Source organism: Drosophila kikkawai, chromosome 3R (genome assembly GCF_030179895.1).
Source record: "Drosophila kikkawai strain 14028-0561.14 chromosome 3R, DkikHiC1v2, whole genome shotgun sequence".
Taxonomy (NCBI): domain Eukaryota; kingdom Metazoa; phylum Arthropoda; class Insecta; order Diptera; family Drosophilidae; genus Drosophila; species Drosophila kikkawai.
Window position 1 is genome coordinate 20,998,471 of NC_091731.1, and position 15,320 is coordinate 21,013,790.

General features: G+C 42.4%; 2 protein-coding genes across 2 annotated transcripts in view; one reads left to right on the plus strand and one right to left on the minus strand.

Moving 5' to 3' along the window:
- The window catches only part of Gprk2 (G protein-coupled receptor kinase 2), a 55,225-nt gene extending 43,649 nt beyond the window's left edge, over positions 1–11,576 (minus strand). The window contains exons 1-2 of the mRNA XM_017182839.3: positions 10,831–11,576; positions 5,623–5,669 (exon numbers count right to left, since the gene is read on the minus strand). The gene's annotated coding sequence lies outside the window, so the exon portion shown is untranslated. The remainder of the gene's footprint in view (positions 1–5,622; positions 5,670–10,830) is intronic.
- A 449-nt stretch (positions 11,577–12,025) lies between these two features.
- Positions 12,026–14,944, plus strand: PNPase (polyribonucleotide nucleotidyltransferase 1). The gene is made up of 5 exons (XM_017182851.3): positions 12,026–12,241; positions 12,294–12,487; positions 12,548–12,967; positions 13,021–14,241; positions 14,300–14,944. The coding sequence occupies exons 2-5, from the start codon at positions 12,342–12,344 to the stop codon at positions 14,826–14,828; spliced, it is 2,316 nt and encodes a 771-aa protein (XP_017038340.1). The 5' UTR covers positions 12,026–12,241; positions 12,294–12,341; the 3' UTR covers positions 14,829–14,944.
- Positions 14,945–15,320: the final 376 nt, after the last annotated feature.

Below are 15,320 nucleotides of genomic sequence, written 5' to 3' on the forward strand. Positions count from 1 at the left end.
AGCTTTGTGTTATTATAGGAAATTGAAATTGTTGCCAAATATTATTTTTAACCGCAAATGAAAAAATACTAACACTTAAAATTAAAGTGTGATAATCAAATTAGGGATTCATTAGCAGTTTTATTAAAGAAATTTGGGTTTATATAAAGCAGAGAAAAAATCTAATGATTTAAAGAAAAACTATATTTTGTTATATTTTTTTAGAGCTTAAAATCAAATCATATTCTCAGGTCGAATTTCTACCTGACAAATTTTGATTATTTGCTTAGACACGCTATAGACAGTGCGATATAAATATAACGAGCTGCTATAATTGCCAACCCACATGGCCAACAATGGCCAAGGCCCGCATTTTGACCTATTCGCAGTTAGTCGTCGCTGCCTTTGGCTAAGCCTCTTGGCTCTCTTTTTTGCTGTTGGCCAAAAGCCACCGATGTCTGCCTCCGGTGAATAAGGCCAGCTGTGTCTACACCTGTGGTGGGTGAAGTGAGGTGACAACGGGCGAAAGACTGGGTCTGCAAACGTGCGGTGTGTGCGTGTGTCTGTCAAACTTCATTTGAATACTATGACGATGTATTATTGACATTGTGTACATGTTTTAATTTGGCATTTGCCGCTGGCCCCCGCCACCACCTGCTATGAATTCAAGGAGGAACGGCGAATAAATAAAAGTAACACAACACAGAAATAAATAAATAAAAATAAAAGCGGTTTGTGTTTGACGTCACAGTGACGTAATTTGGAATCGACAGCATATACACAATGCATAAACATTCATTTAATCATTCTATTTCAAAGTGTCTAAGCAAGTCTAAGCGCCGCCTTGTCAGAAACAGGTTTCCCTCACCAAGCTCTCTCCCACGTGAGTGCCTTGTATATTATTGGACTTTCCATTTGATTTGGGTTTTTGCTACACTAAGACTCTAAAAAAAAGCTAATATTCCTTTCTTAAATTCACTCGAAAGACAAAGTCCAAAAAGAGCCCACAACAAAGAGAACTCAACAATTAAAAGCTGCAATCTCTCATTCGGTTTGGCAGAGAAATATTACATTTATTGACTGCACAAATATTTTCTGGCCATTTTCACAAACATAGAAAGTATTTCCACACTATAACATACTGTGTATTTGCCCATCATCAATCCCTCCTTCAGACTCTACCACTTTTCTTTGATGAAAAACAAAATAAACTATTAAAATACCGACATTTCCCCTCAATAACAACATTCAGCAATTGAAAGTTTCAATCGTCCGGATTCACAAGTTATTAAGCTTTTTGTTTATGCATTGAAATTTTCAATTTATTGATTGCATTTTTCATATTCCTCTGACTATTTGCATATTTTACGGCACATATAATACTGTAGTGCCTGCAGTTGTTCGTTCCACTTCCAAGAAACACACATTTGTCATATATAAATATTACAAATTATTTGCATTTTCCAGTGGTACTTTTATTAAATATTCCCAGAATATTTTTGTTTATTACTTGCTCGGTTTCAGATTCCAATTTTCTGTATTTCCATTGCAGTTTCCACGTCTCTATGAGCTTTGGTGGTTTAATTTAGTTTTATTTCTGGCCATTAGCATTAATTGCCAGCGACGGCCGGCGCTTTTAATTGATTTTTTAACACAAAGTGCATGCGATTTTAATGTAAATAAACTTGAGGCATTTTATTTTCTCGATTCGGACGTTGCCTCATGTTATTTCTTGCTGCTAGCCGCTGCTGCAGCGGTAGTTTATTTATTATTATTATTTTTGCGCATTATTACTATTATTATTATTTGGCACAAGGCTGGCGATTGCGTAAAAAGCTTGTCATTATTATTGTAGCTCTGCTGTTGTTGTTGGTGTTGTTGTTGTTGATGTTGTGGTCTCATGAATGGTTTTTCAGTTCGCCGGTCAAGTCATTTGGATCTCGCGGCAGCGCTTTCGCTGTGTAATGCATAAAGAAATAGTCAGACACCTCTCAAAGGCGAAAAATATATCGTAATTACAGTCGCTATAAAAACGTAAAAAAAGCACACGTCCGTTCGGTGTATATTCCTAATCGAACGGCAAACAAACCGAATCGATCGCTTTTCTGGCCATTTGTCGTTTTTTTTTTTTTACTTTTTCGAAATTTTACATACTCTTGCTAACGAATTTATCAATCAGCGCACACACACAGACTATGGGGTCTGCTATGCATTTTTTTTCGGGCTCTGGCCATCATAAATGCATTGGCAACACATAAACCAATTGTCCATCAGAGTGGAATTGAATCGCTTGCGAACAACACAATTTTACATTTCCATTTCCTCCTAATGACACAAAGTCCTCGTCTACATAGATACCTCCTCATCAATCTGCCGTGGCCTGCCCCAAAATCAATACTTCAAGGCTACCAGTGTTTGCCATTCGAACAATGTTGGAAAAGTCAGTGAATCCAAGGTATTTTTGGTATAATTAAACTCCCTCTCTTTGCCCTTTGATCTCTTTTCGTGTCTCATTAAGAGTGGCAAAAGCAAACGAAGCGCAACGGCCGTTGAGCCAATAAAATGCATTTAATTATAAATTAAATATTATGGTGCATCATCAGCATCAGCGCGTCAAGGAGAGACTCTCGAAATCTGACCGGCGACCAGTCGGCACCAAGGACCTGGACAGACGGGCTGTTAAGTAAATGTCAGTGCCAGGCGGCCAGGTCACCGGACGACTGCGGACCTGGTGAAATGGCCCAGCCGAGGACGACAGCTAAGCCCACAGCAGATGACGACAGCCAACAGGCACTGGCACTCCGGCCAGGCCGCAGATGATCAGAGATGACACAAAGGATTCGAAAAAGGTCAATAAGTAAAACTAAGATGGTTAAATTTATTTATTAAGTTAAATGTATCAATATTATTAAGCTTAATAAATTTAATAAATTTATCCAATCCTTTATTTCTTTGAGGATAAAAAATAAAAATAACCAAAGGATTACGTTTAAAATTCCTTTAAAAGGTGGATTATATTCCTTTCTTTATGATTTTTTTTAGTAAAAATTTTGGCTACAATCATAGCCAACTTGGCAACACAAACACTTGTCCAGCGATGACGAGGCCTGGCCGAGTTAAGCTGGCCGGGGCAGAAGGACTGGATGAGCCCAGTTGAGTTGAGTTGACATGCATATGCACAAATTTGAAAATGCTTTATTTACCCGAGTCGTCGGCGGACGAATAAAAATGGAACTCGAATAACTGAGTCAATGTTTGCTCAAAGTTTTCTGTTCTCCCGCCGGCCAGCAACACTCATTTGGTTATTGTGTTGCCCTTTGTGCCTTTTCATTCTTTGGCTTTTTGCTAACCGAAAATATGTAACTGAAAATTGACCAAGGAAAGACACTGGGAAAATAATGACGTGTTGGGGCCATCAAGAGGCATTTTGTGGGCTTTATTAAAATGGGTATGCCTATATTACATACCAATTTGGTAATTAAAATTTAAAAAATATATATATACATATCTAAAAACTTAACTTATTCACTTTCTAGGACAAAGGGCGAGTGCGACTCCTATTCACTCTCCTCTAAACATTGGTCCTTTAACCCAGATTCTTTCTTTTTATATAAGAATAATGATGTTCAGCAATTAGTAGTTTTAAAATTTCCCAGTTACATTTTCCAACCTCACTTCGCTTTAGATTTCCAGAGGCAAATCCTCTTAGGACACCTTATATATCTGACGGAAGTGCAAAACTTCACACACACTTTTAAATATTTTATTGAAATTGATTTTTTCGAGTACCTGCAGGGCATTTCACAAGTCGACGATTCCCGCGGGCACCAAGATATTACATTCCTCACGATTTGCCGCATGTCTGGGTGTACCTGTGTGCTGTGTTGATTCGGCTTAATGCAAATGCTCAATCATTTCGCGCCGTCGGGCATTCTGCTCCTAATTTGATGTACGACAAATGTGCCAAAAGTTGTCAGACGCATGAGAAACAAACGAAAAAAAAAGTACAAGAAATTCCAACAAAAAATGAGGACGCGAAGGCAAACTCCCAGGTAGCCAGACAATGGCTGTTGAGGAGTATCCACAACGTTGTGTCAGAATTTATGAGCTCATAAACATTTCAGGCAAAATTTGTTACGACGTCACCAAGGACTTCGACGAATGTTTGGACGTAACTGGAATATGGTAAATGCTCGATGGCTCGAATGTCAGCGGTGGAACAGAGTTTCGGGATACTTGAATCCGGGAATGGTGGTCGGTAAAGTTTCTTAGCCACTTCGAGTGCGGCACCATAAACTTGCCAAGTGCAAGGGGAAAAATAACACAAATGGAAAAGCAGGACACCAAAAAAATAACAAACTAAATTTGAAGTGCAACAGAAAGTTCTGCAGAATAAAAAATATGTATGTACGTTGCTAACAAGTTTGCTTTTTGTTGCTAATCGCCATTGCCAGCCCTGCCGAGTGGTGCCATCTGCCACGCCCACACGCCCTTTGTAGGCGTCAATGGCAAATTACCTAGGCAAAAGTTAGATATACTTTATATATATTTATATATACAAGTAAGTACAAAAATCAACAAAAGCCGTTGTATGTGTGTTTGCAGCAAAATGTCAGCGCTGTAACAAAAGGCACAAACTTTGCAAATGTGGCAAGGATCAGGCAACAAAAAACAACAACAGCCAGGAGAACAAATGTCTAAAAATGTTTAACAATAAATAAAAAGTTTAAATTTTTCAGCACACACTTGAAAGCGTCCAAAGCCGGCATGAAACACATTTACGTCCGAATGCACAAGTGTTCAAGAAGCAAGAACACGAGACTCTTAAGGGATTATTCACATTTTTTATTTGCAGTAAATTTAGTGTTAAAACTCTCTCTCATAACCTTATGTTTTTCCCCTAATCCGCAGGGTAATTCAACCATTTTATACCTTGATAAGAGAAGAATGCGTAACATTATGATTTACCCAATGACTCCCTTGTTTAAATAGGCTCCTCTGGCGATTAGTCAATCTAAATACTTGAAAATATCAAATAATCACTTATGGAATTTCACCCAAAGCTATTATAAATTTAATTACGTAGTATGACTTCTTGGGTTATTTGCTTATCCAAATATATACAGAAACTTAAAAAAGATGCGATTAAGTAGCTGATATACCCTCTTAACAAGAAGCACTCCAAGTAACTCGATGACTAATACAATACAGAAAAAGTTAAAAGCTCTAAAAGTGTTTGCACATTGATTCTCCGCTTGTAAGTGCCTTCCGATTTAAACCGAATGAATGAAAAATGATTTGTGCTCTCCGGGACAGACAAATGCAATAAAAAAGATAAATGAATAATGCGATTTTGTAAAAAATAACAAAAAAACAAACTCCATCGACGGCAAAAAACAATTAACGATAACACAGTTCGTTGAAGCGATGCCAGTTAGGAATTTCTTTTAGGAAATATTGCACCCAGCATTCCGCTGAATGAATGACAATTCATTTGAATGAGCGTGTGCTCGTCAATCAAACACTTCATATAGAGCTATACAAATAGTCTATCTATGACATAATTTATAGCGAAACGTGAAAAGATTGTGCTATCAATTGAAAAGATAAAATACTTTCAGTTTCTGAGAACGACCAACTCACCTTTGGCTTCGCGAAAGAAAATTACCAATTCGCTGTCAGTAAAGTATCTGAAAATGAATAAAAAAAATTATTTGGGATTTAAAAATTTGCTTTTTTATCATTTAAGTTTAGGAGCAGAGTTTTCTAGGTAGAAATTAAGAATCCAATTGAATTTTTAATTGAATTCTGCTCACTTTTATTGGATTTATCACGACACACAATTGTTCGGCTTTAATATCCTTTAAAGAGAACCTCTTTCATAACAACAGCAACGCGGAGACCACCCAGGATTAGGCTTAAACAGAAATTCCTGGTACTCGGCTCCCAGGCCCTTTTGATTTTTTTTTTCTGTTGCTCCTCCTTTTATCCCTTCCCACTGCGCATTATTGTTAATGAATTCTACACGTATGTGTATGGTCGGGACCTCGACTTGGGCCTCATTGGTCGCGCTTCATCCCCGGACAAAGTCAGATTCGGTCTGGGGAGCCTGTTCTGCCAGCGAGTTTTTGCATAAAAATGTTGCTATACCCTTTTCTGCATGAGAGTCATTATCAATTTGTAACGATCTGGCTTGGTCATGATCTTTGTCTGGCGAAAATTCACTTTGTATTTAATATTGAGTGCCAGCCATTTACGAAAATTACACCGAAACAGGTTTGGTAAAGTTCAAGGCCATAACCCATATGTTATTTTAATTATACCAAATTAGCTTGTTTATATTTAGGCGTAAAACCGGCTTAAAACCAGTTGAAAGCTGCTTCCTATTTGGCTTAAATCCTGCCGTATAATAGATATTTATTAACTCTTAAATGTGTATCATTTGTATTTAATTTTGTTTGCGTCAAAAAGTATTTAAAAAATTTTAAATATGTATTTGAAGCAGAAAAAGCATTCTAGTTAAGTATGGCACATATTAGATTGATTTAAATTGACCAAGAGTGTGCCTTTCTTCGACTACTGTTGGCCAATTTAGCTGCGCTCCTGCTGCCCCACCCTTTTCGTTTCTTTTGGCTCTGTTGCCAAGTCGCCAAACTTGGCCGACGACACAGTGTCAAGGTGTTGGCCACGTTGCGTTGCCTGCTGTCGCATTTACAGCTGCTGCTTCTTTAGCCTGTGCTGTTGGCAATGGCTTGGGTTTTGCTTCTGCCTGAATGTGGTTCCCTTGCGAGGGTCAATGCACAAGTGATTGGTTTTTAAGTGCATGAGACGCCGACAACTCTCTACCTTTTTTTTCTCCTTACCTCTCATTTGTTGTTGTAAAGTCTCAATGACACTTTGCATAATTTTTTTGGAATTCTCCGCCGGGCAGTGGGCGGTGAGCAGTGGGTGTGTGTGCCTTGGACAGGCATTGTTGATGGATCATGATATCCTATTTGTCTGTTGACACAGGCAGCAGCAGGCCCCCAACAAATACAACAAAAAATCCAATTTCTGGACCTCCCTCAAAGCCGGCCAAAAACAGAACCGGATAGAGTCGAAAAAGGCACAAGCAGAGCGTCCCATAAAATGGCAAAGTTTAAAGGTTGATGCGACAAAGTGGTAATAACACTCAGTCAAAGCAAGGTGAGCTGAGGGTCGGACCTAGAGCTGTTGGGGGAGTTGGGGCAGACAAGGGTTTGTCTTTAATCAAAACTGAAAAATAAAGAGACAACAAAAGCGTCGAAGCGGCATAAGCCGAACAATTTTTGGGAAACAGGAAGAGAGACCAGAAAAATGTCAAAGAAAAACTTTGTTTTTTTTGTTTTTTTTCTGTTTGGTCTATGTGTACTTTACGAGTTCTTTTTTTATTATTTGGGAGTGGTAATTTCGGGGGCGGTTGGTGAATGTAAAACGTTTTTCGGCAGACGAGAGCAAATAATAAAATTGCCTCTAGGCAAACACAGCCCAAGAAAAGCAAAGCCATCGGAGCCAACTTACTACCGTAAGAGAAGAAGCGCTCCTTGGAACGAAAGTTTATCAAGGTCATTACGGCAGGTTGGCTTCTGTTTGCTACATCGCTGTCGCCGCCCAACCGCCCACCTGTCAGGCCTGTCTTGTTGATTAGCACCAGGAATTTCTTATCAAAACGAAGGCACACCGGCCAGGTGCGTCAGGTGTTCGGTTGGAATGCGATTGCCCCCTAAGAGGATTGTGCTAGGTAAGCTCTCCCCAGCGGTGAAGGACGGAGAAGCCATTAGGAATCAACTCTAGGCAACTAGGCAGGAGCGAATTGCTATATCATCGAATTTGGCAGAAGGGATCGGATGTGGATTGAAAACTCGTCAATTACTAAACCAAACTAAGAATGACGGGGTTTTATTTTTTGTAGCCTTTTTGTTTACCCAGAGGATGGGAAAGGACGAACCTTGTGCCACTATTTCCATAGCATATCGGTTTCTCTTCTCATCTAATTGATATTCAAGCAAAAGAACCATAATTAAATTGCTTTTCACTTGAAGACATTCCATTAAATTTGCATGCCCTTAGGGGTTTTCCTTTGGCAACTAATAAGGACTGCTGCGCCCTATCCCACACGCACTCCTCATCCCGCTTTTTCACTTTTACCAACATATTCCACAAACTTTTCTCACATTTCACTTCAACTTTTCCCACACGCACAGGGACTGGGACTGGGACGGGGAAGAAATAAAGGGAACTCCAACTGCAAGTTCTAATTGAATTTAGTTTTATTATAGGCACCATGAAAGAGAAACAGAGGCCAGAAAAAAAGTGAGCATTTTCAGTTTTCATTCACTCAAAAAGGCGACTGGCCTTTCTTAGGGCCAGACAAATCTAAATCTTTCTGCCTCAAGGGTTGCAGGAATTAATTAGATTGAACAGGGAATATGAGGGAGAAGGGAGGACATGGTTCTTTTCAAAAGTCAAAGCCGCAACAAAAACAGTCACGAAAAGTTGGTGGTAAGCCGATTGGGCAAACCGGCAGCAAGTGAACAAAAGCGGCAGCGGCAGGCATGAACCAAAAATTGATTTAAGCTGATTTCCAGGCATTCCTTCTTTTTTTGTGGTACCAACAATATTGACCATCGGCAACGCCCACCCAGCCAACTGCGGCGGGGGCGTCGGGGCAATTAATATCAATTCCCGTTGGGCCATTAACACGAGCCAAAAACATATTGGCTAACAAGTGTCAAAGTCGCGCCAAATTAGAGCGCAAGGCGACGATGATGGCACGAGGGCGTGGCCCGGACAACGGACAACGGCGGACTACGGGCTGCGATTGGAATTAGGGATTGGGCATTGGATCGGTTGGAAAAACGAGGGGTTGGGTTGGGTCCCGCTCCCGGTCCGGGCGATATCCTGCCAAGAATGAGCAGCATGTGGCCAACACTCCCGGTAAAGTAAATGGGGTTCGTTGTTTGGGTCCTGCCCTCATTGATAATAATATTCGATTGGGTTTTATTTGCTCTGGGGCTGGGTCGCCGTCCGACCGTCCGACCCCCACATTGATGGTTTATTATTGTCTTGGCAGACGACGACACAGGATACACATGTTTCTGCCAATTGCCTACGTCACCCCGATGGAATGGGATTCACAGCCTGGGAGAATGGGAATGGGAAAGGGCAAAGGGAGAGGAAATGGGTTGAGTCGATAAACTGTGACGCAAGCCCTTCGAGTGGCAATAGTTTTGACAGTTGAAAAGGGCGCCACATGGGGTCACATCAGAGATACCGCCGCCACATCGTGAACTTTAACCATCTGCAGTTGTCGGCTACTATTCGTACTGTCTGAAGTGATGGCTGCGGCACATTGACTCCCGGGATCAAAACCGGAAATGTTTATCAGCAAATGCTAAGCGCGTCTTAATTATGCAGTCCTCCTCGATTCTGGAACAATCAGAGACACTCGCCTCTGACAATGACGTCCAACTTGGGGCAGAAAAACAACAACCAAGCCGGCAGCCAGCCAAACCATTGCACAAGAGATAAGAAACATATCGAGATCGGCTATGAATATATTTATATATAGCGAGGGGTCGCCCTTGAAAAGCGGGAAAAACTTTGGTTCGTTTCGTTTTGTTTTCAGAACAACTATTTTTAATGGCTCGCATTTGTCAGCTGCAAATGAAAACGGCAATTTATGGCCCTGCTGGAATGATTCTGATTTATGGTCATTTCAAAATGGTTTCACTAATTGGTTTGAGTTCTTATTTTGATGTTACGGAAATAAATGTTTGAAAAATGTGAGCTGCCACGATAGATTGCAATTATTTTTAGACTGCGGTGGGTGTGCATTAAAAATATTTGATTTTCAATGAGGGTAAAATATTTTATTGATTAGATTAATGGAGTTAATTCAATTGTAATGTGGAATTATGTTTTAAGGAAAGGGAAATTGCAATACATAATTAAAAAAGAAAATATTAATTTTTAATCATAAACCAATGAATTAGTCTTAGCTTTTTAACTATTTGAAGATAAAAGGTTTATATTCTTTAGATATCTTTTGGAATTCAAAACTTTATGTGTCCTATAAAACAGGGTATCCTTATTTTAAGATACTTTGTATATTTATATCTACATTTTTTCCAAATGGTTCTATAGACCTTGGTAAAGCTTTTCTGAATTCAGAAAATAATTTCTTTCTAAAATCATAGAGAATTATTGTTTGACTGACTTTTTCTATTGATTAATTATTGCTTTTACGACTTTTTAAAGACTCAATTACTCAACCGACCCTCTGCCAAGGGTCAAAAGTATTTCCGATGGCCACAAAAAGTACAGAGAGGAAAGTGACAACCGGAAGAACGCATAGCATAATGAGTTATAAATATGCATACGGGCATTTGTTTGTTTATTTAGCATGTCCGTCCCGTGGCTGTATCTTTTTGTATGTGTGTGCGATTGCATATTTGCAGAATGAGTGCGGTGGAGGAGAGAAGGGAAGAAGCAGAGCCAGCTGATAAGCGATAAATGCCAACGCAATTCCCATTGCTTTCACTTTTCAAACGTCAAAAGAGCAGTGAGAGGATAAGGGGAAAAGAACTGCGGTCCTGCATCGTTGAAGTTAATGCAATTAATTAGCAATGCACACACCAGCCACGACAGGCGACAGAGGCAACGTGTGTAAATGGCTAGAAACGGCCATAAAACACTTATCAGAGCGAGAGGGACGGCTAATGAGGTGTGACAATTAAAAGAGGAAGCCGCCACGGCGGACGAGAGACAGAGAAGAGCCTTGTGCCGCGCTGTAGTTATTGCTTTATTTTCAACTTAGTCTGCATGACTTACCTGTTTGTTTGATTTTCCAATTCGTTTCTGCGCTATTTCACCGCGCTTAATGCGGCTTCCTAATAATTTCTGTTATTCGGAACTTTTCGCAACAATCTGCGGCAGGCGGCAGGCGGGTCTGATAAGAAATCGGTCTGGTCTGTCCGTTGATAAGAGTGCGCTCTCGCTCCCTCTCTTTCTCTCTGTCGGACAGCATAAACAAATTGAAGCGACTGAGGCGACTAAGAAGAAGCAGCAGCGGGCAGAGCAGCGACACGCCTAGAAGGCAATTTTTCCGGCTTTTCCGTGGGATTCTGCGTTTTTCTTTTTGGCTTGTGCTTTTTAGCTTTGCTTTTTTGGCTTTGCGCTGGCCGAGAATACTTTTTCTTTTTGTTTTTCTTTTCAATTTGACCGCATTTGTCGATTTCGGTTTTCTTTTTGTTGTTGTTGCGGCGGCGGCAGCGCTCACCACCACGATTGCACACACTGAGACACACACACACACCGATGGGCACACACACAGAGACGGGCGGGCGGGCACTCACATGCACACGCACACACAACGACACACGCGGCGGGCAGAAAACTATGGCCAAGAAACTCGAGCGTTTTTATACGATTTAAGCCAGGTTAGCTGCTTTTGCGGCGGTATTTTGCATAAACGAATGGCGATGGTCCGCGAATTGTAGTGCTTTCGAAAAAATTTCCCTCGCGCAGCAACGCACTCTCCGCCGTTGTTTTTGTTGGAATTTTTTTTTTTCGAATGCGCCGTTCACCCGTATTTATAGGTTTTTAACCAGTGTTGCCAGATGAAACTTTGGCTCTGCCTCTAAAAAATACCAAAAAGTTGAAATTTCCGCCTAAAAAATCCAGTTTTCCCCTTGCATTTAAAAAATTAGTTAGTTTAATAAAATTTAAGGAAAACATCTTTTTGTTGCATTATTTTAATGTTTTTTATACATATGCATTGAGATCATCTTCTGAAAAATCGGTTTGAAAACCTTTTCGTTCACAGAAAGTTTCTAGATTTGTTCAGTTCAAAAATTGTTGCAATTGTTGGGTAAATCATGAATTAAACAATGCTTTTTAATAACATAGTATTATTACAAGTTTAAAAAAAACCCTTAATCTATAGGGAAAGCCCCTAACCTGGGAACAAAATTGAGATTTCTGCTTTCACGGCCTCTGGGCACACTAAAAAGATGAAACCAGCCTGAACTCGCGGTCTGGCAGCACTGGTGCGTTGCCAGACTTTTTCGCTATTAATTGGTAACATAGTGTGGCAACTTCATCAAATCAGCTGTTTCTCCGCACACATGTTGCACACTGCCTTCAATTAAATAAGCACTATCATTTTTAAAGAGGTCTCAACTAAAATAAAAAAATCACCAAAAATTACAACTTAAATAATACAAAATATTTATCATACAGGGTAAGCTAAAAGCCAAACTCAATTAACATATTAAAGATCTTCATGTTTACAGGGCACTCAAATGTCGTGTTAGCCGGAACCAACCGGCAGATTTTAGGTAATGACCATGATTTTCACAAGGAAATCCCTGAAACTCCTCAACTACCGCCTAAGATGCCTGAACCCATCAATTTCCAGCCACAAAAGAAGTGTCCAGAGTGCCGCCAATGGAGAAGCCCCCTCCGTCGAGGTAAACTTCAGCAATGGGTGAGTATTTGGTCTCCACTGGGGATGTTTAAACCAATAACGCAACGAGTTCCCCCACAGACGTAACATGACATTCAGTTCCGGCCGCTTGGCACGATTCGCCAACGGAAGCGCCGTGTGCCAGATGGGAGACACCGCCGTAATGGTCACCGCGGTGGCCAAGCCAAAGCCTTCGCCGGGTCAGGGATTTCTGCCGCTGGTGGTGGACTACCGTCTGAAGAACGCCGCCTCCGGCCGCATTCCCATGAACTTTATGCGCCGAGAACTGGGTCCCTCCGAGAAGGAGATTCTCTCCGCCCGCCTGATCGATCGCTCCCTGCGTCCGCTCTTCTCAAAGGATTACCGCACGGAGACGCAGCTGGTGTGCAACATGCTGGCCATGGACGCGGTGCATAGCCCGGACATACTGGCCATCAACGCTGCCTCCATGGCGCTGTCGCTGAGTGATATTCCCTGGAATGGACCCATCGGAGCTGTGAGGTGAGTGGGGAAACCCAAGATAGGAGTATTTTCATTGATAATTTTTCTTCCAGAGTTGGCTTCTGTGATGGCGAGGTGTTGATCAATCCTACCCGAAGGGAGCTGGAGTCCTCCCAACTGGACCTGGTCGTTTCGGCCACCAAACAGAACCTGGTGGTGATGCTGGAGGGCAAGGGCAATGTGGTGCTGCAGCAGGACCTCCTCAAGGCCATCAAGCAGGGCACTCGGGAGGCGCAGTCCATCATTCATGAGATCGAACGCCTCCAGAAGGCATACGGCAGGCAGAAAAGGGAGGTGGAAGCTCCGCCGTCCGTGGACCCGGAACTGGAGCAGGCAGTTCGCAGTATGTGTGAGATGCGGCTTAGGGAGATCTTCCAGGATGCACAGCACGACAAGATCTCGCGAGACAATGCAGTCAATGAGGTGCGCTCCAATGTGATAGACAAGGTGTGGAGTTCCTTTCCGGACACGGAGCCTTCCCTAATTGGCGAGCAGTTCAACCAGACCAGTAGAACCATCTTCCGGGAACTGATCTTTGAGCGGGGCCAGCGATGTGACGGCAGGGACTACGACCAGCTGAGGAACATTTCCTGCCAGGTGGACATGTACAAGCCGCTCCACGGATCCGCTTTGTTTCAGCGCGGTCAGACGCAGGTCTTTTGCACGGTGAGCCTGGACTCGCCGGAGAGCGCCATGAAACTGGACTCCCTGGCTGCCCTGGACAGTGGTGGTCTGAAGGCCAAAAACTTTATGCTGCACTACGAATTTCCGCCCTATGCCACGGGAGAAGTGGGCAGGATTGGTCCTCTGGGTCGCCGAGAACTGGGTCACGGAGCCTTGGCGGAGAGGGGATTGCTGCCCACCCTCCCACACGATTACCCCTTCACTGTAAGGCTCACCTCAGAAGTGCTGGAATCAAATGGGAGTAGTAGCATGGCCAGCGTGTGTGGCGGTTCATTGGCTCTCATGGACGCTGGAGTGCCGGTCAGTGCCCCGGCAGCGGGCGTGGCCATTGGCCTGGTCACCAAATTTGAGAACGAGGACACCAAGCATCTGCAGGACTATCGTATTCTCACCGACATACTCGGAATCGAGGACTACATGGGCGACATGGACATGAAGGTGGCTGGCACGAGAAAGGGCTTCACTGCCATTCAGGCGGACCTCAAGATCCCGGGCATTCCGCTCAAGGTGGTCATGGAGTCGCTGCAAAAGGCCACCGATGCCAAGTCTAAGATTTTGGATATCATGGGGGAGGCCATCCGGGAGCCGAGGTGAGTATACTAACTGGAAAATTTATTTAATTATACAAGAAATTATTTCAATTTCCAGAAAGTACCGCAAGGATAGCTGGCCCGTGAGCGAAACCATTACCGTGGAGCCGCACCAGAGATCCCAACTTATCGGTCCCAGCGGTCTGCACATGAAACGCATCTACCTGGAGACCGGAGCCACCTTAACAGCCTCGGGCGAGAGCAACTTCTCCTTATTTGCACCCTCGCAGGCGGCCATGGACGAGGCCAAGGAGCTGATCGAAGGCTACATGGTCAAAGAGCGAGTGCCGGACCTGGAGTTCGGCGGCATCTACACTGCCAAGATCACTGAGCTGCGCGACACCGGCGTCATGGTCGTCCTGTATCCCAGTATGCCACCTGCCCTGCTGCACAACTCGCAGCTGGATCAACGCAAGATTGCCCATCCCTCGGCGCTGAACCTGGAGGTGGGTCAGGAGATCCAGGTCAAGTACTTTGGTCGTGATCCCGTCTCCGGCTTCATGCGACTCTCGCGGAAGGTCCTCCAAGGCCCCGCCTTGGGCATAGCCCGTTCCCTCAACAAATCCGCGGGAGAGAACGGAGCGTGATTTTTGTTTGGACTCCCAATGGGAGGCACTTTTGAAACATGCAACTTTATTGTAGGCTATATAAATTTCGTGTTTAAAACTTGTACGTATTTATAAAATATAGATGAAGACTCAAATCTTGGTTTGCTCTGTGTGTAAAATAAGTGATTTTGAAGCTTAGCCCGGGATTCAATTTTTAACTTAAGTGCTTTAGGCTGAGTCGATCTAGGCTTTTTGTTCTGATCAAGAATATATATGGTTTAAAGGGTCGTAAATTACCGCTTTGCAAGCTTTTGACTAAAATTATAAAACCCTGCAAGGGTATAAAAATATCGATTTTATCGATCGATTTTTATATTAGGGAAAATGTTGCATTATGGCTATTAACGAAACATATAAAAAAAAAAACATAAAATTTAATTTTTAAATTTCTGAACATAAAAATTTTCCAAATTGTTTTTCTTTTCCGATTATATTAAACCGGACAGTACCGATTTTTGTGCCTTCCCTACA

Bases quoted from the DNA above. Each gene is read 5' to 3' on its own strand.
- PNPase (XM_017182851.3), top strand. From the start codon at position 12,342: ATGACCATGATTTTCACAAGGAAATCCCTGAAACTCCTCAACTACCGC. The intron at 12,488-12,547 runs GTGAGTATTTGG...GTTCCCCCACAG, and splicing joins GAGGTAAACTTCAGCAATGG to ACGTAACATGACATTCAGTT. The intron at 12,968-13,020 runs GTGAGTGGGGAA...TTTTTCTTCCAG, and splicing joins GGACCCATCGGAGCTGTGAG to AGTTGGCTTCTGTGATGGCG.